General features: G+C 54.3%; 1 protein-coding gene across 2 annotated transcripts in view; it reads right to left on the reverse strand.

Annotated features, from left to right (window-relative positions):
• BMP7 (bone morphogenetic protein 7) overlaps positions 1 to 23,450 on the reverse strand; it is a 92,004-nt gene that overhangs the window by 44,986 nt on the left and 23,568 nt on the right. For both annotated transcript variants that reach the window (XM_077873659.1, XM_077873660.1), the window contains exon 2: positions 12,793 to 12,985. In XM_077873659.1, the coding sequence (XP_077729785.1) occupies positions 12,793 to 12,985 (193 nt within the window). The remainder of the gene's footprint in view (positions 1 to 12,792; positions 12,986 to 23,450) is intronic.

Below are 23,450 nucleotides of genomic sequence, written 5' to 3' on the forward strand. Positions count from 1 at the left end.
TTATAATCTAGTCTTCATTCAAGAAGCAAAACCATTTGCTCTATGCCAGGCCCTGGAGGGTGGGTGAAAGCACCAAAGGGCTACATGGTGCACCAGGCTGAGGGCCTAGTAGGGATCTTGACTCCCAGCTGTCCGGGTTGAGAAGACAGCGAGACGCCAACGCAAGGGGGGATCTGGGCTAGATTTTCAAGTAGGCAAGGTTGTGGGGGCACCTGGCTGGCTCACCCAGGACAGCACATGGCGCTCGACCTTGGGGTCGGGGGTTTGAGCCCCGCACTGGGTGCAGAGGTTACTTCAATAAATAATAAATAAGTAAACTTAAAACAATAAAATACAAAGAAAATATAAAATACAGAAAGAGTCAGATTAAAAAAAAATAATAGGGATCCCTGGGTGGCTCAGCAGTTTAGCACCACCTTCAGCCCAGGGCGTGATCCTGGAAACCCGGATCGAGTCCCATGTCAGGCTCCCTGCATGGAGCCCGCTTCTCCCTCTGCCTGTGTCTCTGCTTCTCTCTCTCTCTCTCTCTCTCTCTCTCTCTTCTCTCTCTCTCTCTTTCATGAATAAATAAAATTTAAAAATAAAAATAAAAAAAATAATAATAACAACAACAACAACAATAATAATGTAGGTAGGATTGTGACAGACCAGCAGCAGTGGGAGAGGGTGACAGAGAGACGCTCTGTGAAAAGCTGGTTTGGGGAAGGTCGTCAGAAACAAGCAACATCTAAGAAGGTCAGAGAGAGAAGTACCTAAAGGGACATGACCACGGAAAGTCATGTGGTGTCCTGGACGGGATCCTGCAACCGAAGGAAGGCATTAGGATAAAGAAAAATCTGGATAAATTGTCCGGATAAATTACTGACCTTAGTTAATAAATAACAATGCATCATCATGGGTTCATTTTTTATAACAAATGCACCCTACTAATGTCAGATGTTAATGGGAGGAGCTGGTTACAGTGAGTATGGGAATTCTCTGTACTAGCTACTCAGTTTTCCTATGTCTAAAATTTCTAAAAAAAAAAAAAAAGAAACTAAGAAAAAAAAAAGAAAGAAAGAAAGAAAGAAAGAAAGAAAGAAAGAAAGAAAGAAAAAGAAAAAGAAAGAAAAAGAAAAAGAAAAAAGTCTAATAAAAAGTGTATTTTTTAAAAATCTGGTTTGGGGGTGTAGGTGTGGGAATTAAACTAGAGTAGAAGACTGGACAGACAGGGAAATAGGGTGAGAAAAGCAGTGGCCCGAAAATGAGGGGTCTCCAGAGAAAAGGGGGAGTGCAAATGCCAACCTGGCCACATGGGAGGGCACGCATGCAGGCACGCGTGTGTAGGTGTGTGTGTGCATCAATGTGTGTCTGTATATACGTCTGTGTTTTGTGTGTCTGTGTGCATGACTGTGCGTGTCTATGTGTGTGCATGTCTGTGTGGGCGTGTGTGTGTGTGTCTGTGTATCTGCACAGGAGACAGCTGGAAATGAGGCTGGAGCTGGACTGTGGGTGGTGTGCCCTTGGACTCAAATATTGGAATTTCAAGGTATAGATGCAAGCTATTCAAGTAGAGCCACATTTTCATTTTGCACTGGGTCTCACTAATGACGTGGCCAGTCCCAGGCACTTGGTCTTAACAATGAATAGTAACAGCTACAACCTGTATGATTCCAACCACAGGGCACTCTGGAGAAGGCAAAATCATAAAGACAATAAAAAGATCAGTAGTCGCCAGGGTTTGGGGAAGGGGAGGGATGAACAGGGGGGGCCCAGAAGATTGTTAGGGCCGTGCAAATATTCAATATGACACTACAGTGGTGGATACAAGTCATTACACACTTATCCAAGCCCAGAGAATGGATCCCAGCAAGACTGAACCATAGGGTAAACTATGGACTTGGGGAGATGATGACGTGTCCGTGTGGGTTCATCCACGGTGACGGTTGTTCCACTGTGGCTGGAGATGTTGACGATGGGGGACAGGACACTGTACATGTGCGGAGCCAGGAGGTAGAGAGGAACCCTGTATATCCTCTCCTCAGTTCTGCTGTGAACCTTAAACTTCTCTTAAAAAAAAAAAAAAAAAAAAAAAAAGAATACACATGAAGAATTCTAGTCTTGACACCTGACCTGGTGACCTGTTAGGGTCGGAAATGGAAATCTCTGTTTTTCTCTCTCTCTCTTTAAAGATTTATGTATTTATTTAAGAAAGATAGAGAAGAAGAGAGAGACAGAGAGTGTGTGCAAGCAGGAGGAAGGGCAGAGGGAGAGAAAATCTTGAAACACACTCCCTGCTGAGCATAGAGCCCGACGCAGGGCTCGCTCAATCCCAGTACCTGAGATCATGACCTGAGCGGAAGCCACCTAACCGACTGAGCCATCCAGGCGCCCTTCTGTTTTTCTCTTTAAACCTGTTCTCAGGTGGTCCTGATGACGCCTCAGCTTAGGCCTCACCATCCCAGATGCTGGGACCGAGAGAAACCGTGAGCAGGTGCTTTAGAGGGTGGACAGCGGTCAGCACGACAAACAGGAAGGTGGTCAGGACTTCCTACTGCAAGCACGCATCAGAGCGACACCATCCCCCGAGGCCCCAGAACCCCAGCACCGCAGTCCTCCGACGTGGTTGCACGGCTCCAGGGAGCTTCCCCCCACAAGGCGCCAGCACCCACGTCGCCCGTCAGCATCCAGAGTGGAAGCGCCTGGGGACCGCCATCCGTCTCCTCCACTCCAGTGCTTCTCAAGCAGGGGACGTGTGACCACATCCGCAGATAGTTTGGGCTGCTGACACTTGGCAGTGACATCGTGGGCAGAGAGGCAAGGATGCTGCCCGACGCCCTGCAGCGCACAGGACCCCCAAGCTCACGCGGTGATCCCTGGTGACACCGCGGCGTGTCCGTCTTGCCAAGCCTGAGAAACCCCACTGATGGCGGTGGAGGCACTAACATTTAGGCGTCTTGAGCCCTGGCTGGGTCAGGGGTGCAAACCTACCTCCCAAAGGCCCTGCAAGAGGAGGGAGCCACAGTCCCCCTCCTGAGACCCTAGGCGGCCCAGCTGCCTACCTCTGCCCACCGCCTTCACTTCCCCTCTGCCGGGAATATTTTCTAATTACTCACTTGCACACACGGTCCTCGTCGTGGGCTGAGCTTCCAGGAGGCCTGACCCGAGCCCCGTGCCCAGCGGGCTTCGCTCCATGGCCACTCACTCGGCCGGCAGAGGCTGCCTCCCGGCGCGGAGCGGTGCTGAGCACGGGGCAGGGGGGAGAGCCCTGCCCCAGGAGCAATGCCTGCCTTGGATCCCGGAGGGGGAATGCAGGCCAGGTGTCGGCTTTCCTTCCTCCATCCTTGGAGTGGCAACGTGGAAAGCCGTGGGCATTGTGCGGCTCGGGGGAGGGGGGCGGAAGAGTGGTGCTGACAGGCTGGCAAGAGGACAAAGCAAGGAAGAACCAGCATTTGTGAGAACCTTGAGCGTTTGCCCAGACGCCTCCCTCTGCCGTGAACCTGAACCAACCAAGGACTTCCACAAGCACGGGTGACTCCTTTCAAACATCGTGACTCCTTCCCCATCCTCGCTGAGTTCACATTTGAGCAGGCCCTTCACTTCCCAGCTACAGATGACCGCTCGCGACCAAATTGAAAAATATTAATTCTCTTTGTCTCCTGCCAAAAAGGCTAAAGCAATTACAGGCCCTGATATGAAACACAGATGTTAATACATTTGGAAAAACAGGCTCCTATAGGCGAGCAGAGGTCCAAGTATGAAGTGCTTTTGGAATTAAAGCGCCAGATCAAGTTATACAGCCAGCCCCCAACGCGAAAGCCATTCTCCCCGAAATTCATTCCAGTGTAGGAAACCCAGGGCCACGGCACACACGCTGACATTTCCCTTATTTGCAGACGAGAACCAATCCACCCTTGGGTACCCACTGGCACACAGCTCTAAATAATATAATTATAATCATCACAGGGAAACTTCCCTAAGATCGAAAAGTATTATAATTACGGGCAATTTTCACTTTTTTGGAAATTGGGCTCAAATGCCGAAGAAAGACTGCAAACAAGGCATTCTCAAGTTTCAGTTCTGGAAGAGAGAACACGCTGGAAGGTTTGCCGGGACGGAGCCGTCCGGGGCTGGAGGCAGTGGGGGAGTTTCGAGGCCGGACCAGGGCTCCTCGGCCGGCACTCTCAGACAACAGGTAACTGCTGCTTGCGTCCTGGGGCCAGGGGCCAGCTGCACGCGAGAGGCAGCCTGGTCCCACGCGTCAGGAGGCCCACGCCCTAGAAGGCCCACACGCTTTCCTCCAATCACACGCACAGAGGTTTTACTGAGGGCCTACTGTGCGCCAGGCTCCAGGTACAAAGAATAGGACAGTGGGCAAAACGCAGCCAACTCCTGCCCTTCGAGGCACCTGTCCCTGCTCTGCCGCTGGGCAACCGTCATCGTCTCTGCAGCTCCCACTCTGATCTTCTGAGGCTCAACCGGGGTCCCCGACCCACCCAGCTTCCAAGTGGTGGAATGGGGTGGATCCAGGGTCTCCAGCTTCTGGTCCTTCCCTCTTTGTTACGCAGGATTGTGGAATAAGCCGGCCAGGTCTTTTGTCTTCTCTGCCTCAGTTTCCTTTCCCCCACCATTACCTGATTCCCAGGATTGCCGTGAAGGAAAAAGGAAGATGTGTATCTGCCAACCAAGGAAGAAAAACAGATGGGATGGGAGAGAGATGCAAGCTTCCTTTCTTTAATCCCTAAGCTGGTACCGTGACTCAGTTTCCCTGTCTGGGAAAAGAGGTGGGGGGTGGTACGTCCCTCGGGGGTGCTATAATGGGAGGGACTGCATGGCTAGTACTCAAGGCTAAAATTAGCCCTGTCATCATTTCTGTTCGAGAAGGCCCGTGTCTTCTCTCCGTTGGGACAAGTGTCCTCACGAGGGGAGGGTGAAGGTCGGGCCCGTGAGATGACGGGCATCGCCCAAATCGCCGCAGATGCACAAGCAGCAGCCCTGACCCACAGGCAGGTCTGCAAAGGGACCACTTCATGGGGATCGTTGCACACCTTGACCTTGGCAACCAGGTGTGAAGCCCACGTGGAGTGATCAGAAGGGGGCAGAGGCGGAGGAGGGCCCCTGGGTGGAATCGTTTGTGTCCTCTCGCAGAACGACCGCTGGACGCATCCACTCACCTCGGGAACCCTCCGCGCCACTCAGCTGCACCGTCCACAGCCCTCGAGCCCTGGGAGGACAGGCATGTGCACCCCCAGGGAGCGGATGAAGCGACTCATCCAAGGTCCCTCAGATCCTCAAAGGAGCAGCGAGGGCAAGGACCAAGTCCACTCTGGGCAGCTCCAAAAAAATCACTATCAAGGTGACACTGGGAGCAGTTACATCAGAATTCCACGGGGACCCTGTCCCCCATCTTTACTTATTACCTGGTTTGAATTCTGCCTCCAGCGTGTGACCTCAGGAGGGTCACTCAGCCACTGAGTGCCCCCAGTGATCCCATCCACAAAATGGGAGAGTATGGACCTGGTCAGTCACAGGCATGTGACCAATGGAACCTGTCACCAAGGACTCCCTAACAACCCTATTCTCCCCACGAGGCCAGGCTTGGGATGAATTATGGAAGGAAACAGAAGCACAGAGATCAGAAAATCCACCGAGGCCCACCAGTCAGCCTCAGCCTGCAGGACCGGAAGCCAGTGGCGCTACCTGGACTGGACAGTCTCTGCCCAACGGGTTGTCCCTGCTTGCAGGCTCCCTGCAGGGTGCTCCCTCCGGACACGGGAGAGATTCCAAGGGGCACCAGGGCCTCTGCTCCCGCCCAAGCAGCTCTGAGCTGGGATTTGACAAAGGCGGTAAGGAAACGTGCCAACGTGTCCTTGACCAGGCTGCCCCGGACATGCTCTCCCCTGACCTTCCAGAACATTCGCTGGTGCCAGGCAGCCAGCTGCTCCCTCCCTGCCCTTTGAAAAGGCTACTAGGATGCTGAATCGGCCACTCCTGGGAAAGCAGCTCAAAACCAGCGCTCCCACCCTGAGGCTGAGGTGTAGCAGTGATGCGAGCAAGGCAAGAGACAGGGACCCAGGCACTTAGGCCTTCAGGAATGGCAGAAAGGTTCCAGAAGCTTCCGGAAGCCTCTGGAGCCAGAGCCCAAGGGGACCCCTACCCTCAGCCAGCCCCATCCCTGTGCTGCTGAGATTGTCAGTCAGGGCCTGGACTACACCTGGGCTCAGTCCTGGGGAGAAAAACAATCATCTTTGAGAGACCAGGCGAGAGGGAAGCCATGGGGGCCTGGACTAGAGGGGATCTGTCCCCCTCCGTCTCTCGGGCATAGAACACGGCTCACAGATGGGGGAGAAGGGAGCTGGAAGCTAGTAAAAGGAAGCCCGGCCCCGGGCAGCCCGGGTGGCTCAGTGGTTTAGCACCTGCCTTTGGCCCAGGCTGTGATCCTGGGGTCCTGGGATCGAGTCCCATGTCGGGCTCCCTGCATGGAGCCTGCTTCTCCCTCTCTGTGTCTCTGCCTCTCTCTCTCTCTCTCTCTCTGTCTCTCATGAATAAATAAATAAAATCTTAAAGAAAAAAAGAAAGCCCAGCCCTGCCCCCAAGACTCTGACGTATCAGGAGCTTTAAAGGCACTCCCCACCCCACCCCGCCATCCCACCCCCGGTGATTCTAATCCACAGCCGCGGGTGAGAACCAGAGCTTGACCAGAGCTTGGAGCTTGGGAATCTCAGGCGAGGAAATCGGTACAAGTGAGAGGCTCCATGGTGCCGCCATGGCCGAGAACGTGAGCCCTGGAATCCCAGAGACCCGAGGACAAGATCCAGCTCTGCCACTTTCCAGCCACGTGACCTCAGACAAGTTACTCCCTCTCCCTGAGCCAGCCTCCACACCTGGAAAATGGGGACAAGTCTTCCCAGGATCCTTTCCAAGGCACATAAGGAAGCTGAAGGGCTCGGCACAGTCACGTCCAGAGCGCACCAAACGACGACAAGCCTAGAGCATGGGGGGGGTGGGGGGGGTCCTGCTGTGTGACCGTGTCCCTCTGCCCAGACATGCTCCCAGTGCTGAAAGTCAGAAAAAAGTCCAAGTCTCGCTACCAAGTCCTCAACTTGCACTTAACACGAGGGAGACTGGGGCAGGGGCCACTGACCTGCGCCCTGGAGCCGTCCCGGCTCTCCCAGTAGATCTCTGCTTCCAGCACCCACACCCCTTCTCCCCTGCTTCCACAGATGCAGATCATGAGGGCATCCCCTGGGAGCTTGTCAGGAATGCAGAAGCTCAGGCCCCTCCACCCCCACCCCTGCAAAAGGTGGACTCAACCTTTTCACCAGAACTATCAATCTTTTCACCAGATCCCCAGGAGCCTTGTCACCAAAGTGTTTAAGGACAAGGATGCTGCTGGGCGTCCTTCTCGAGAGGAAGAGATAAGAGCTGTGGCAGGTGTGAGTGTTCTGGGGGGGCCGGGAGGTCGCGGGGAGGGCCACTGGGGGTGACACAGCCCCACTTGGCAGCAAAGAGGCACATGCTTGCCTCCTCCCTCTCCTGGCCTCCGGCTGCCTTGGCAAACAGCCCTTGGCCCCTACTCCAGCCCGTCACAGGGACAGCTCCTTCTTCTTCAGTGACTCAGGCTGCGGCTGATCCAACCATGGCCCCGGAGACCACTCTGAGGTCACCCTCCTGGCAACCAAAGTCCGACGCTGACCGAGGGCCATTTTTCTTCCAGCTGCCCACAGCCCCTCGACCTTGGCAGTGACTGACAGCCTTTGAGCAGGTTTTGCTGCCCTGTAGGCCTGTCCACTTTCCATGAATGAAACTGGGTAACTAACGCAACTAGGCCCGAGCTGGTCCAGCCGGAGGCTTGGGGTTCAGAAAAGGAGGGAAGCCTCTGCTCCCTCGCCCCCCCCACCGCCTGCTCCCCCGGCAAGGCCACAGAAGCCAAGGCCCCCAGCCCCACTAGTCCCACAGCCTGCCAAGGGCGGCTCCGGCGGCCTCTCCAGCTGTCTGGGGCCACGCGGTGCGCAGGGCCCGAGGGCTGTGGAAGGCCTCCAGCTCCGCTCATTATCGGAATTTAATCTGGATTCCGAGAGATCAAGAGGACTTGGTGGAAAGTGGCTGCCACAAGGGGAGAGATGCTGAGGCTAACCCAAAGCCAGCTAATCCCCGGCACCCCAGAGCCTTCCTGGAGCTCAGGCATGAGGCTCGCCAGAGAGCCAGATGTCCCAGCTCCACACAGCTGGGCGGCTGGCAGCAGCAAGGGCCCAGACCCCTCAGCAGGGGGAGCAGGCTGGCCGCACAGCAGGGTAGTGGGGACAGGGTCTGGGATCCTCTGGGGATCGGCCTGAAGAAGATGCATGTCCCCTCCGCACCCCCCATTGCCCCAAGTTGGGGAAATGCAAACAAGGGCCCCACTGCCACAAAAGCTTAGGCCTTCATCCCTACCGGAGACTGCAACACGAAGACATTCAGCAGAGATGGGGGAAAGCACTGCTGCAGCCAAAACCTGGAGCCCCCCACCCCCATTTTCCTTAGAAGGTTTCTGCATTCCCTGTGATGATGGTGATCATGGTGAAGAAGATGGTGGGGGGGGTGATTGGTGATGATGAAGATGATGACGAATGTGGTGATGGTGATGGAGGTGGTGATTATGGTGGTGATGGTGGTGATGGTGGTGGTGGTGGCCATGATGGTGATGGTGGTGGTGACACTAGTAACAGTGAACCGTTACCGAACACTTACTATGTTCTAAGTAAGCATGTTAACCCATTTTATCCTCTCCACAGCCCTGGGAGGTAGATGCAGTTATTATCCCTTTGTACAGAGGAGGAAACTGAGGCTCCAAGGGTCATGCCGTGTCAGGATTTGAATCCATACTCTTAATAGCCAGGCTATCCCACCTGAGGAATTTATGCATCTGAATCATTTTGCTTCTGGACTAAAAAACAAAACAACCCACCCAGAAAAAAAGCATAAATAATTTTAAAAAATTGTTTGACCTTTTAATTTCTGGAGAACAAAGGCCTTGCCTCTTTCTTTCGGGCATAAAAAGGAAATTCAGAAATCTAAAGACAGCAGCCCCTTCCTCGCCCCCCCCACTCCCTGCCTCTTTTATACGTTGCTCCTGCCATGTTATCTCCTCTGCCTGAACACGAGCTGGAGGGTTGGGGCGTGGGTCTGGTTACTTCCGCTGGTGCACAGCACATGGCAGATACTCAAACATTTGCCAACAATGGACCTGGTCTCCCAGCAAGCCAAATGCCCCCAGAGTCAGGAACCCAAAGCAAGGCTCACAGCCCCAGAGATGGCCTGTGGCCAAGCTGCTCCCTGGGGACAACCTATTATGCCCACCTTCGCCACCAGCCAGGAGCTGCCAACAGCCGCCCCACCCATCCTTCTCCCAACCACAGTGACTCAGGCCTTCTCCCTCCCCAAGGGCCTCCGGATCCACCCCATGGAACTAAGCAGGGGGCAGCAACCTTAAACCATGATGAGACAGGTGCCCACGATGCCAGCAGGTTGACACAGGCAGAAAGACGAGCAGCTGATGGCAGCCCAGTGGGGAAGCCAAGGCTTGAGTTTCATTAAGCAAGGACTCAGTAGCTCACCGCGTCTGGGCACCATCATGTCCCACTGTCCTCCCTATGACCCGTGCTTGTCCCCACCTTAGGACCACGGCCTTTGCAGTTCCCCTGACACTCCCCCTGTTCTAGCCCATGCCCCATTGCCAGATCCTTCTGGTCACTCAAACATCCCCAGCTCAACAAGGCCATCGATGACCAATCGCTTTATGAGGCTAGCTGGTCTCCTGGCTTCCTGCCCATCTTCTTCACCCCCTGTTCTGGGTTGGATTGTATCCTCTAAAAAGATAGGCTCAAGTCCCACCCCTGATACCTATAAATTTGACCTGATTTGGAAAGAAGGTCTTTGCAGATTAACTGAACAGGCGAAGGAAGATGAGGTCTTCCAATGCAAGGGAGAAGTTCATGTGAAAGTGCAGGGCCACGAGGCAAGAGCAGAGAGTGGACCGACGCAGCTGGAAGCCAAGAGCACCGATAACGGATGGCCACCCCCGGGAGCTGCAAGAGGCAGGAAAGACCCCCACCCCCCACCCCTCAAAGCTTTCAGAGGCAGCACTGCCCTGCCAACACCTGGACTTCAGACTCCTGGCCTCCAGGACCGGGGGAGAGCACAGCTCTATTGTTTTCAGCCACACACCTCGTGGCACTTGGTTAGGGCAGCCCCAGAAAGGGAGATCACTCCTCAGCCACCGTCTTAGATGAGGCCCCCCCTTCATGACCCGCGCTTGCTCGTCCCCACAGCCCAGTTCCCCAGCCAGCGCCGGCACGTAGGTGCTCAGGGTGGTGGGGACACACATCGCCAGGCTCGCGCGTCTCTCCCCTGATGCAGTGGCCTCTGTCCCCCACAGAGGAGGTCCAGTGCCTGTCCCGCCAGGCTGGCCTGACTCAGTCTCCGGTGTTGTCCCCAGCGCAGGGACCCCTCACGAGAAGTGGCAGCAGCCCAGCCAACCCCAGCGACCAGTGGCCAGGCAGGGCAAACGCATTCCTGTGTGGGAACTCGGAGAGGGCCGTGCAGGTGACACCAGCCAACCCTGCAGCTCTGTTCCGCCAAACCCACAAACCCACTTGGAGCAGCCACATTCCTGAGGCTAAGCCTCTTGATGGAGACTTCTGAGGCAGGTGTGGGGAGCCTGCCAGGGGGGTGGGGAGCCAGCAGGGCTCGGGGTGTGCACAGCGGGCCGATGGAGTGCTATTGACGGATTGCCTCTGGGCACCTGCCTCGCCTCCAATGAATCAGCCTTCAGGAGAAAAGTCAAACATATGTTTTTGTTCAGGAGTCCGGGGGGATCTATCAGAGCACAGAGCCAACATGTGTCACACCCCAAGAAGGAACTCGATGCTTCTTCCTACCATTGGGTCTGGGGGCCAAGGCACAGATGCCAGGGTGCACTGGGGCGTCCGAGTGCCTACGGTAAGATTCAGAGGTGACTGCCACGACCCTGTGTCACTCCCCGCCCCCGACACCACACCCTCCTTCCCGATACCCTCTCCTCCAGGAGGGTCTGCTGCTCCCCCCCTCTCTGTAGGGGGAGTAGGGCAGCGCATTCGAGTGGCGGCTCTGAAATGCAAACCCAGCTGGTGCTAAGATACCATTTGTTGCCCATCAGACTGACAAAGACCAAAACAGTTTGATAAGAGAGGATGTCGTGAGCACGCGGGGCATTGGCCTCTCTTAGGTTATGGGTATAAACGGACCTAACCTCCAAGCACAGCCGTTCAGCGAAATCCATCAGTGGCCAACACGTGCACCCTCTGCCCCCACGATTCCATTTCCAGCGCTGTATGTGATAGACACGCAGCAGTGTGACATAATGACAAAACCAACGGGCCGCCGCCTGCAACACAGAGACACGGGGGACCCACTGGGCACACGCAGGGAACTGGCTGCGGCCCGCCTCTCGGGGAATGTGTGGCAGTTCAAGGAAAAAGGATGTTCTCTGTGAACCAACACGGGGTCGCCCAGGCTCACTGTCAAGTGCTCACAGCAAGATGCAGGAGGGAGGATGTGACGAGATGCCACCTGCAAAACTACACACGCGCACAGACGTTCGCCGATTTGAGGGACCCCGAAGACTGGGGTAGGGGGAGGCTGCAGGGGATGGGGCTCGGAGCCCAGAGCCCATCTTATGCAACAATATCTTTGTAAAACACATAGTTCCTGTAGGACTTTCTCAAGTCCTAATTCGGCCGCTTTCTCCCTGGACGGTGGTGACAGGCAGATGACACACCTGTGCTTTGAGCTCCTAACTCTCCCGCGTCACAGATGAGCGCCACCCCCCAGGGCTACTGGGAATACGAAAGCAGCTCACAGCTGCAAACGCTGGAAACACTCAGAAAGTGGGGCTTGGTGGTCTTAGTATTTAAGACCACCCCTGAGACGGTGGCGCTCGTGAAGGAGGTGGTGACCGCTCCTCTGTCCCCAGGGCGGGAACGGGTCCCCATCCCGGCTGCCAATGCGAGGACTGTCCCTCAGGAAGCGCCCACAGCACCTCCCGGCCATGAGTTACGGAGCAATGGCATCGGGCGATGACACGAGCCGGCCGCTGGGCAGTACCGCCGGGAACACAGCCGCCTCTGGAATGCACGACGCTCGCTCGATGCTCCAGCCCATCCAGCTGGGGGGTCAGCTCCCCTGGCCTCTCGGGAGACCTCGACACTAAAGGGTCTCAAGACAGTAAAGTCTTTCAACACAGGATCTGGGTTCCTGGCCTTGTGCTTCTTAGAAAGCCGAGTTCTCTCTCTCTCTCTCTCTCTCTCTCTCTCTCTCTCCCTCCCTCCCTCCCTCCCTCCCTCCCCCTGGGGTTGGGAGTTTTAATCCCATTTTATCACCAATGGCCGTCTTCCCTGGTTGCCTGACATCATGTTTGGAAGCGAGCAATGGGCGAGAGGCAGACCCTCCACCAAGAAATGTTTCTTCCTCTTCCCTCTCCCCATCCCCCCATGGCCCTGAACACACGCAGACCCAGACCCCCCATAAATACCCACACAGGCTCGCCTGGCTGGCTGTCCCCTTTTCTAACTCAGTTTCCCGACGGGGAGAGTCTTAAGAAATAGCGACCTATGCCATCAATGTTCTTGAACAAATAGGTTCGGTGTAGGGCCTGGCCCGTGGTGGGTGACCATGACAGAAGCAGCCCTGACCGCCCCTGCCCGGCCCGGCCCCGTCCTCTGGCCATCGGCCCCTTCCTCCTCTGCAGCCGAGGGCAGCTCAGCATGCCTCCCAGGCACCCGGCACGGTACCCACCTGCCCAAGTGCTCCTGCAGCACCTGGTAAACGCTGATCCGGAACGTCTCGTTGTCGAAGCGCTCCCGAATGTAGTCCTTGTAGATCCGGAATTCGGCTGCAGTCACAGCTTCCCCCTCTGGGATCTTGGAGAGATCGAACCGGAACTCCCGGTGGTGGTAACGTGGATAGAAGAACTCTTTGTCATGCTCCACTAGAAAGGGAAAGAAGACACAGCGACACCAGGAGCTCATTAGTAACTGCCTTTCAGGGCCCTGGCTCAGAGTCAAGCCCGCGGCCACAGGTCCCTAGTGCGAGCTGCCCCTTTCCTTGCTGCCCCCACTGCAGCCTGGACAGTCATGGCCTCAGACCCTGTGGTCACCGTGACATCGAGAGGAGTGACTCTGTATCAGCCCACTGGGAAGAGTGGGTCACTGACCAAGCCATCCTGAGCCGCTGGGCAGACCCGGGTTAGTGGGTGCACAGGCCTGGGTCAAATCCAGGGTCAGCCACCAACTAGCTGAGAGGTAATCTCCCTGGACCTCCATTTCCTCATCTAAATATGAAGATATTAGGGCACTTGGGTGGCTCAGTCAGCTAAGTGTTAGCCCTCGGCTCAGGTCATGGTCTCCAGGTCCTGGGATCGAGCCCCCATTCAGGGTCCCCGTGCAGTGGGGAGCCTGCTTTTTTCCCTCTACCTCTGCCTCTCTCCCAGCTCATGCTCTCTCACTCTCTCTCAAATAAATAAACATCTTTTAAAAAAATAAAAATAAAAATGAGGATAATAATCCTGCATGGGTTATGGGGAGAGCTAAGTAACCTAACTCACATCAGCAGCTCAGCGTCTGGTGGGGCTCGACAACTGGGAGCTATTAGGAGTGTAGACAGACCTCACTCTGCCTATCAGGGGGTCCCCGGGGCCCAATGATGCTCAGCCCTGGCTGCATGTAGGAATCGCCGTGGGGGCTTTGAAAAGTATCGACGCCCTGTCCCAGTGGTGAGCTGGTAAATATTTAGTAAGCGGCTCCCTGGGACCTGGTCTGTAGCATTTGCCAATTTCCATCTTGGCAGATTTCAAGCTACCGACGTGAAATCACTGACGATGGAGGAGGGAGTCTACCACGGGGGGGCTCTAGCTCACGGCTGTGCTCACCCCCCCCTCAACCGACTGACTCAGTACCTTTGGGGAGGGGGCCCAGAGACCTCTACTCCTTAAAGCAGCCCAGATGTTTCTAACAGCCAGCGGGGTTTACAACCACAGCCTCAGACTAAAAGCAGAAAAAGGACTGAATGGCAAGGTTGGGGGATGTGGCTTTTGACAGTGACTTCTGGAAAAAATAAGCCCTTCACCTTTATACTAGCAACGACTAAGAGATTATGCCCATTTCGTCAATAATAAATGTCGAAATGGACATAAGCCCAAAAAGAGTGTTCCTGGGAGGGGGCCTGTGGTTCCCAAGGTTCATGCATCCACTGGTCCAAACTGGAGCCGTCACGTTCTGGAGAGAAGCAGAATGGCCAAGTTCAGGCAGGTGTGTGGCATCTGCAGACACCTTTCTTCTCCTAGGAGACAAAGCCCCATCTCTGCTTCCTGCCTGGGGGTGGAGGGAGACCAGAGACACAGGGAAAACAGTGGGAACAGCGTTGCTGGAAGAGAGGAGAAACCCGCTCAGCTTCAGTTCCAGCTTCGGCTCAATGAGCCCTAGAGGCTCTCAGGCCGGGTCAGGGTTGCCAGAGCTGCAACCAGGACATGAACGTCTTTGAGGAAAAAGGGTTCCCAACACTGGCAGCCCCAAGGCTTCTCCTACGGGCCTTCATTTAAAAAAAAAAAAAAAAAAAAAAAAAAAAAAAAAAAAAAAAAAAAAAAAGCTGTTTTAAACCTTAATAATAGTTCCAAAAGATACTGGGATGAGGGCAGTGGCGTTGACAAGTTATCCACTCATCAGGCTGTTCCCTGCTGGGAGAGAGGGGGCAGGTGAAGTCCTCAAGGCCAGGGGACTCTGGCCGGGCACAGGAGAGACCTTGCCTCTGCAGAGATCTCAGGAGGGTGACCTCTGACCTTCAGCTGCTGGAATCTTAGGGCCCTAGGAATGACCTCTTCAGAAACCGTCCTGTGGTCCCTGCAGACACCACCTGTCGTCCTCACTTGCTCTGTGCTCGACACCCACACAGAGCACTTGCCTTCTGACCCAGTCTAAGAGAAAGGCTGAGCTGGGGACAAAGAATGCTGATAGGGGCGTCACCCATGCCCCCACTCTGATTTATGTAGAAGGCAGGGAGGAAGGCATCTTTGGATAGTCTCTAGGAAGTGCAGCCCACTGGGGATCAAGCGAGCCTCAGGAGGGGACCTCAGAGTGAGGGGGCATGGCAAACAGCCTTGACTCTGTCACTGTGGAAATGCCTGAAGCCAGTCCTCTGTCATCCTTCTAGCTCATTCAACCTTCGGGTCACCCTAGGAAGGGAACGCAATGCCATTCGTAGGGGATGCACCTGAGACCCGAGAACCCAAGAGGTGTTGAGTGGCCTGCCCAGGGCCAAAGAGCTGGGACTCAAATCCAGGCCCCACCAACCCTTAGCCACTTAGCATCTCAATGGCTGAGCCAACAGCTCTGCAAGAGCAGCTCCTCTGCTTGTCAGAACGTTCTCATTGCGTGCGGGACAGCATGCATCCGGTGCGCACACAAACTGCACGCGTGCGGGTCTGCGCATCGTCAAAGCGAACCTACCATGGAGCCTCCTCCCGGGTCAAGAACCAGAACATCGCCAGGCCCTCTCTTCTCTTCCCCCAACTTCTCAAGCCTCTGGCTGGTTTTGCTTGTTTTAGAATATCATAAACAGGAAATAGTACGGCACATATTCTTTTGCACTTGGCTTCTTTTACTCAACAGTGTTTGTGTGGTTCCTCCGCATTCCTGTGGCTGCTCATCCATCCTTGCTGCTGTCTAGTATTCCACACTTGGATTACCCCACAGTCCACACGTCCATTATACAGCTGGTGGGCATTCGGGTAGTTTGCATTTGGGGGCTCTCAGAGCAGCACGGCTCTGAGCATTCTGGTACCCGTGTTCCCTGCATCTTGGAGAATGCGGCTAGGCACCCAGAGGTGGCATTGTGTGTGTTCACGTCAGGTCACACTGCCAAGTTCTCCCCACGTACCGCCCTGGGGGTTTTTTAGAGCGTGCCAGGAGGATCCCAATGGAAAAATACAAGTCTGTCCTATTAAGGAGAGGGGCACAATCTGGGGACCCTCCAAGTGCTTTTCTGCAGTGGACTGGGTGAGGGCAGTAAGACAGCAACCCCTGGAGAACGGCCCTGCACCCCAGCGAGCAGCCGGTGTGCACCATGCAACAGGCCCCACTTGCACTCCCTCAATAAGTGAGCTTCCCATGAACACCCCAGAGCTGCCCCCCGGCCCCACCACCCTACCCAACCTGAGGTCGCCAAAGACCATCTCATAACCAAATGGAAAGGCTGTTTTATGGCCACCATCTTGCCAGACTTCCAGGTAGCAGCATGCAACACTTGGTTCTTCCGGCCTTCGAAAACCTCGTCTTCCTGTGGCTTCCTGTACTGTGTGAACTGCTAGTTTCTCCCCAGCTCTCTGGCCATACCTTGAAACGTTCCCTTAGCTAGCCCCATTTAAGTCCCACGGAGCAGTGGAGTAACAGGGGAGCATTCCACAGGCCACCCCCCTGATATGGGTGGGGTGCTGATAGATCACACAAATTAAGTCTCCATTTCCAACCATCTGCCTCTGCCCTCCCCCAGAGGAAAGGGGTGCAGAACCCCCAGCTTACAGCAAAAAGGGCTTTAGAACCCAGAAGTACAAAGAAGCTGGTTCACAGAGCACCTGCTCTCTGTTGGGTCCCGCTCTGGGCACTCTCAGCCATCATCTGACGGAGCCCGGTGAGGTGGGATTGATCCCCATTTCACAGATGAGGAGCCTGAGGCTCAGGGACGCAGGTGACCTGCCCAAGGTCACATGTTAAGTGAGTGGCTGGGCTCTGCAGCTTACACTCTTGACCTTTACACTTTCTGGAGCCAGGTGCGCTCTTGGAGTGGTCTTGGCCAAGTTGGTTGCCCTCTCATGCCTCCCCTCGCCCCAGGATGATACTGGCCCTTTCTCACCGAGCTGTACAGAGTCGGCCCTTACGGCACTGTACGTTCATGTTTGCCTTTGTCTCGGGGCCTCTCAAACAATGAGGCGGGAGGATGACAAGCAGTGCAGAAGCCTCATGCGCCAGTGGGTATTTGCATAGTTGGGCTGTGACAACTGTATTTGAAAAATACCACAGTCAGACCAAACAATAAAGAAATGTTTGAATGAGCACGACATTAACACAGGTGCAACCACTGAAGTCACACCCAGTGGAGAAAGAAAACACTGATACATAATCACAGAAATCAATCTGTTCCTGCAGGTGTGTATATGCATAAGATTAAATGTATCTTAACTGTTAAGACAGTTAAGGGATCAGGGTTATGAGGTTTCTTTCGCTACCAGGACCTACGCAGAGAGTGGCCAGCTAAATTTCTCGCAAACCTTTCCGGGCTCTCTGGAACAGGCTTCTGTGGGAATCGCCTTCATTAATTATTTTAAGACAATGAGCAGAAACGAACCGCGTCGGCCTCCTGCTCTTCCTGAAACCACATCATCGCGGGTTCTAAAAATAATTCTGTAATTTATCAAAAGACAGAAGAGTCATATTTTAAAAAGAGCAGTTCGTGATCCGAAGCCCAAACCAAATTCCCACTCTCACGTCTCCGAGGCTTCCACTCTCTCCAGAAGCCTCTCCACGGCATGGAATCTGCATCGTTTCAAGGTCAGGGGTCAGGACGGTTCAACGGTCACCAGAAAGTAGACAGAAGCAGGTACTTTTAGGGAGAGAACACAGCTTTACGCTTCCTTCATATGCTACCATACTTGATTACCCAAGACTCGGGTTTTTAAATCACTGTCTAGAGCTGATATATCCCTTTGTTCATAAAGAGAAGCTTTCTCAAGGCGATCCAGACCCTAGGAATCCAGCTCTTTCTGCACCGCCCTTAACATTCCAGCACCCCACCGGCTAAGCGAGCTCACAGGCATTAACGAAGACTTTCATCTTCGAAAGATTAAAAGCGCCCAAATCCCTGAGACCAAAAGATAAGTCCCAAGAAAATGGATTCCGGAAAACCCCATCCTGACTGACAGCAACCAGCCCCCCAAAGCCCAATTCTAGCGTCCTCTTACAAAAGCCTGGAATAACCCCAAAGCGGGTCCTCAGAGGGGTAATTCTGGGATGGAGAGTGTTCCATAAAGGGTAGAGGCAGGTGGCAACCAGAAGCCGCCTACCAGGGTGTCCCTCTCATGACCCTAAGCCTGCTCCTCTGCGTCGTCCAGAGGTGTTTTGCCTCCTCTCAGCATCTGGGCTCGTCCTCCCACCAACGTTACACAAATTGCACAAGCATACCTCTCACTAAGTCAGTGCCCTCGGAACAAAGGGGTCATGGCAACCCCTTTGCGAATGCAACTTGCCATGTAGACTTGTAAAGGGCAGCATGTATTTATATGGTACCTGAGCGCAGGGTGGACACCATAAAATTAGGCATATGAACTTCCCAACATATTTATACTTACATCCATACATAAAAATACACCCCAGAATACAATAAATTCTTACAAGTGCGAGAACACAGACCCAGGAGGTATCCTATTTCTCCTCCATGGGTTCTTTTGCGCCAGGGCCCAGCCTGCCCCGGTGGGCAAAGTGGCTGCAGTACAGCTCAGTTGATGTCACAAGTGGGTGCTGTGACCGTACCATGTCTTTCTCTTGGAAAGTCTCATGGGGCTCCCCCGGTCAAGCCTTGTGGTCCCAAGGAGCTGCCATCATGTCCCTTGACCCCTTTCTGCGGAGTTGAGGGAACAAGCCCCAAACGGGGCCAAACATGGGATTTTATTTTACTGGACCCTGGTGGGAAAGAGTCCATTTGTTTTCTCTGCCCTGAACTCTAAGGGTATAAGTCGGCCCTGTGGGCAGCCACACGCCACTGCTGTGCTCCTAGAGAAAGCGGGTGTGTGGGAAAGAAGATGCCAGGCGGAGGGGAGCAGACATCAGCTTTGAGGAGAGAAGCCGTTCAGGTTTGATCCTCTGGGCCGGTGATCCCCATGCTTCCTAAAGTTCGGGGTTTCAATTCTTCCCATCTGTGAGTCATGCGGGGACCCCTCAAACAAGTCCCCTTTACGCTAGCTGGTATCAGGTTTTGCAGTTTGACAGTTTGCAACCTACCCCTTGCAACCAAAACAGTTCTGAACAAAATAATCATGAGCCCAGTTATACCATTCCACACCCGGAAATGGAACCCAGGTAATAGCGGTTCTTTCCAGGTGACCACTTGCCACGAAAGCTGCGTCCTTCAGATCTGGATAATTTCCAAATACAAGATGACCCCCCGATCTGGCTCTGCAGGAGCACGAGCAATGGCTGACCCCATCGTGAACCCCCAGTGCCCAGCACAGCCTGACACACAGTAGGGCTCCATGTCTATTGGACTGAATATATTATTCTTTGTGTAATTCCCTTCTAGTCTTTAAATAACATACATACTGTAAAGCGTACAGATCGTAAGTGTTCACAAAGCTCGATCAACTTTCTCAATCCAAACACACCTCTGGCAGGAAATGGTACATTCATTCCTAGAACTGAAGATCTCTCCACAAGGCCCCTCTTGAACACAGGCCCCACCTCCCCAAAGGTGACCAGCATCCCAGCACCCTGACCCCACCGACCCAGTCCACCTGCTGGGTGCTAACCTCCTGTGTCTGCTTCCGTCACTCAACCTCCCCCTGTGCAGTTGCGTGAAGAGGTGGATCATCCGTTTCTAACTGCTGCATAGAACCCTGCTGCATGAATAGACCACAATCTATTCTTGGATGGGCCTTTGGGCCGTTTCCAGTCTGGGGCTGTTATAAACTGTGCTATGAGGAACGTCCTGAGCATGCCTTTGGGCGAACATGTTTCTATTGGGTGGACACTTTGAAGCAGGACTGCTGGTCACAGGGCGGGAGTGTGCTCGTCTGTAGTGTACGCATCTGTTTCCATGTCAAGCATTTGATGGTAACAGGGAATGGGGCCAAATGAGACATAGTCCCTAAAGGAACAGTTCATTCTAGTTTATTTTAGTAAACCTCAGTGCGTCTGTTTAGGTAGGAGGGAGTTCTTCAAGGGGAAGATGTTGGATGCAGGCCTGAGGAAGGATGGAGGTTGCCCAGCCCCAGAGAAAAGGCAGAGGAAACAGACTGGCCCGAAGAGCTCCAGTTATAAACCTTTTTCATGAGGATGAGGCTCTGGGAATCAAGAGAGCCAAGCAGGGTCCACAATATAACCAGAAGCTAGAACTGAGCTTTCAAGGACCCTTGACGGCTTAAGATCCCATATCCCAGAATCACCCCCCAGCCTGATTGGACTCTAAAACCTCCAACACAGGCTTCCCTTCTTTTCTCCATGGATGCAATTCATGCACATACCAGAACCCGGGGGAGCGGACTGTGACAAGGCAGCTGTCGGAAGGCGATTTATGTTCCCTCTGCTTTGGGGATGTGAGCCTCGACGGTGGCTCTTCGTTCCTTCAAAGATTTACATGGCGAGATGCAGGAGCTTGACAAAGCCGCCAGGGGCGTGCCATAGGCTGGGAGCTCTGGAAAACGGACAAGACGCATCCAACTACTCTACCAGGAAAATGTTCATTTGCTCGGTAACAGGAGTGTTGACACACTCTGCTGCACACTGTTACAGAAGAGAGGACGCTGTCCTGTACCCACAGGGAAGGAGGAATACCCCATAAAAGTCTAAAATGATACATGCCACCGGGAAAATATCTCCGCGTCTCCTCACACCCCACTGTGCTCATTCCACAAGCGCTTCCTGACACCACCCCCCCCCCCCCCCCGCCACCACCAGCAAGGTGGGAGAGCCCTCCGTCGTCTTGTGAGGGAGAGCGGGGATGAAGACAGATGAGAGCCCAGTTAGATGGCAGCTCTGTCACCTGCTGACCCCTAAGCTAGCTAATGGCTACTGTGTTTTCAAATCTATTCTTTTTTTAAAAAAGATTTTATTTATTTATTTGATAGAGAGCAAGCTTGGGTAAGAGGGAGAGGGAAGAGAATCTGAAACAGACTCCGCACTGAGCACAGAGCCCGACGTGGGGCTCAATCCCACAACCCAGTGAGCATGACCTGAGCTGAAACCAAGAGCCGGACGCTTAGCCAACTGGGCCATCCAGGTGCCTCTCGATTCCATTCTTAATTGTGGTATAAAATAGACCTAAGATTTACCATCTTAAGCATTTTTTGTGAGTAGTTCGGTTGTGTTAAATACACTCGCGGTGCTGCACAACCAATATCCAGAACTATTTCAATCTTGCAAAAGTGAAACTGTATGCGTCAGACAAGCCCCTCATTGTCCACCCCAAGCCCCGGCGACAACCACTCCGTCTTCTGTGTCTATGAATCCAGCTCGTCTAGGGACCTCGTATGAGAGGTCTTTTCGGGCCTGGTATATGTCACTGAGCATCACATCCTCCAGCTTCATCCACGCAGTAGCAGGTGTCAGGATTCCCTTCCTTTTCAAGGCTGAACAGTATTCCATTGTCTTTTAGACCATATTTTGTTTATCTGTTAATCTGTCGATGGACACTCCGGTTGCTCCTACCTCTCTGGTTACTGTAAATAATGCTCCTGTGGACATGGGTAGGCAAATGTCTCCTCCGAGCCCCGCTTTCAATTCTCTTGGGTGGTGGAACTACTGGACCATATGGCAATCCTATTTTTAATTTTTTGAGGAATGGCCATACTGTTTTCTATAGAAGCTGCACCATTTTACAGTCCCACCAACCGTGCGCCAGGGCCCCAAGTTTTTTCCACATCCTCACCAACAAGCACCGACCTGCTTTTTTCTGATGTTTTGTTTTGTGTTGATAGTAGCCACTCTCCTGGGGGTGAGGCGGACAGTCACGATTATAAAGGCCCTCCCACCGTCCTGGAAGCCACATCACATGCGTCACATGCAACATCTGGTGGAATCCTTATAAAATCCCCGCTCAGAGGCAGGCACGTGAGTCGTGTCCGTCTTACAGATGAAGACACTGAGGCTCAGAGAGGCAAGGTCACTTCCCCAGAGCCACACGGCGGGTCTGAACCCCCACACGGTCTTCCCCACTCGGCCGTGCAGACTCTCTCCCAGACACCGGACACCGCCAACATCCCAGCCGTGGAGATAATCACGTAAGGACAACTCTGAAGGACAGCGAGCTCTTGGCCCACAAGTCACACTGACAACAGCAATCTCCTTAAAAGCTGCACTCCGTAAAGACTGCACGGGACTCAGGTCCCTCTTCGGATTGTAAGTTTTGCGCCTGCCCAAGGCCAGAGTCGCCCTCGAGGGAAGGTGCGACAGCTTGAAGACGGCCTAGCATTAACCTGTCTCCCCATCCTCCCTCCGCAGCCCCCCACATCAGGGCGGGGGGCAGGGCCCTGCCGGGCGGAGGGCACACAAGCAGCATTGTCTCCCCTGCCCCCCGTACTGCCGCTTCAACTCTCGAACTTTCCACCAAATACTTGGGCTGCCAACGAGACCACCTGGAGTCCCAGCGCCGGGCGCTCCGAGAGGGTCTTCGGAGACACTGCCTCCTTGTTCGATGCCCAGCGACGCAGGCGCGGAGGCCAGGCGGCTGGCAGGCCAGGCATCTGTCATCGGGGCCGCGGCCCAGATGTGGGTGGGGGTGGGGCCGGGAATCACTGTACCGCAAGATTAAACGCTTCAGTGTCAACATGTGCGCCGCGTTGCCCGAACAATGTTATCATTGTGAATTGAATGGACCAAAGGGTTTAGGGGATGGGGTGGAGAGAGGGGAAAAAAGATGGGTTTAATTATCTCTAGGGCCGAAGCCAGTTGTTTGCCTAAAAAGACCCAGACGCTGGTCGAGCTGAAAAGAAAAATGGGCTGTAAGCACACGCGGATCCTCCGGCCATAAACCGAGGCAGCCCTCCCTCCTCCACGGGCGCCCAGCTCCGCGGGGGCAGGGGCCCACCCCAGGGCCCCCTGGGTCCCCAGCTCATCTGCGGCCAGTTGAAAAGGAGGGAGAAGAATGGAAACTGGCTACTATTTTCAGCTCAACTAGTCATTGGCAACCGGGGTGATCTCGTCCTCCCTGCCACCCCGCTGAGGGGTGTTGGGCAATGCCTGGATGCATTTCTGTTTGCCACAACTCGGGGGTGGGGGGGTTGCTACTGGCGTCTAGTGGGTGGAGGCCAGGGACGTTGCTAAACATCCTGCAGTGCACAGGCCGGCCCCTCACCGCAGGGAACGGCCCAGCCCCCACTGTCAATCATGCCACGTGGAGAATCCTTGAGCAGACAAGCAGATCAACCTCAAGAGCGCCTGGGAACCTGCGTTTGCACCCCATCCAGGCTCTCACCGAGGTGGGTGGGTCCCCAGGCTCAGTGGGTCTCAGTTTTTCCCTCTATAACAAAGGGATGGATTTGGGGCACCTGGGTGGTTCAGTCAGTTAAGCATCCGCCTTTGGCTCAGGTCATGATCCTGGGGGTCCTGGGATCGAGTCCCACTTTGGGCTCCCTGCTCAGTGGGGAGTCTGCTCCACCCTCTCCCTCTGCTCCTCCCCATTTGTGTTCTCTCTCTCGC

This window comes from Canis aureus, chromosome 26 (assembly GCF_053574225.1).
Source record: "Canis aureus isolate CA01 chromosome 26, VMU_Caureus_v.1.0, whole genome shotgun sequence".
NCBI lineage: Eukaryota > Metazoa > Chordata > Mammalia > Carnivora > Canidae > Canis > Canis aureus.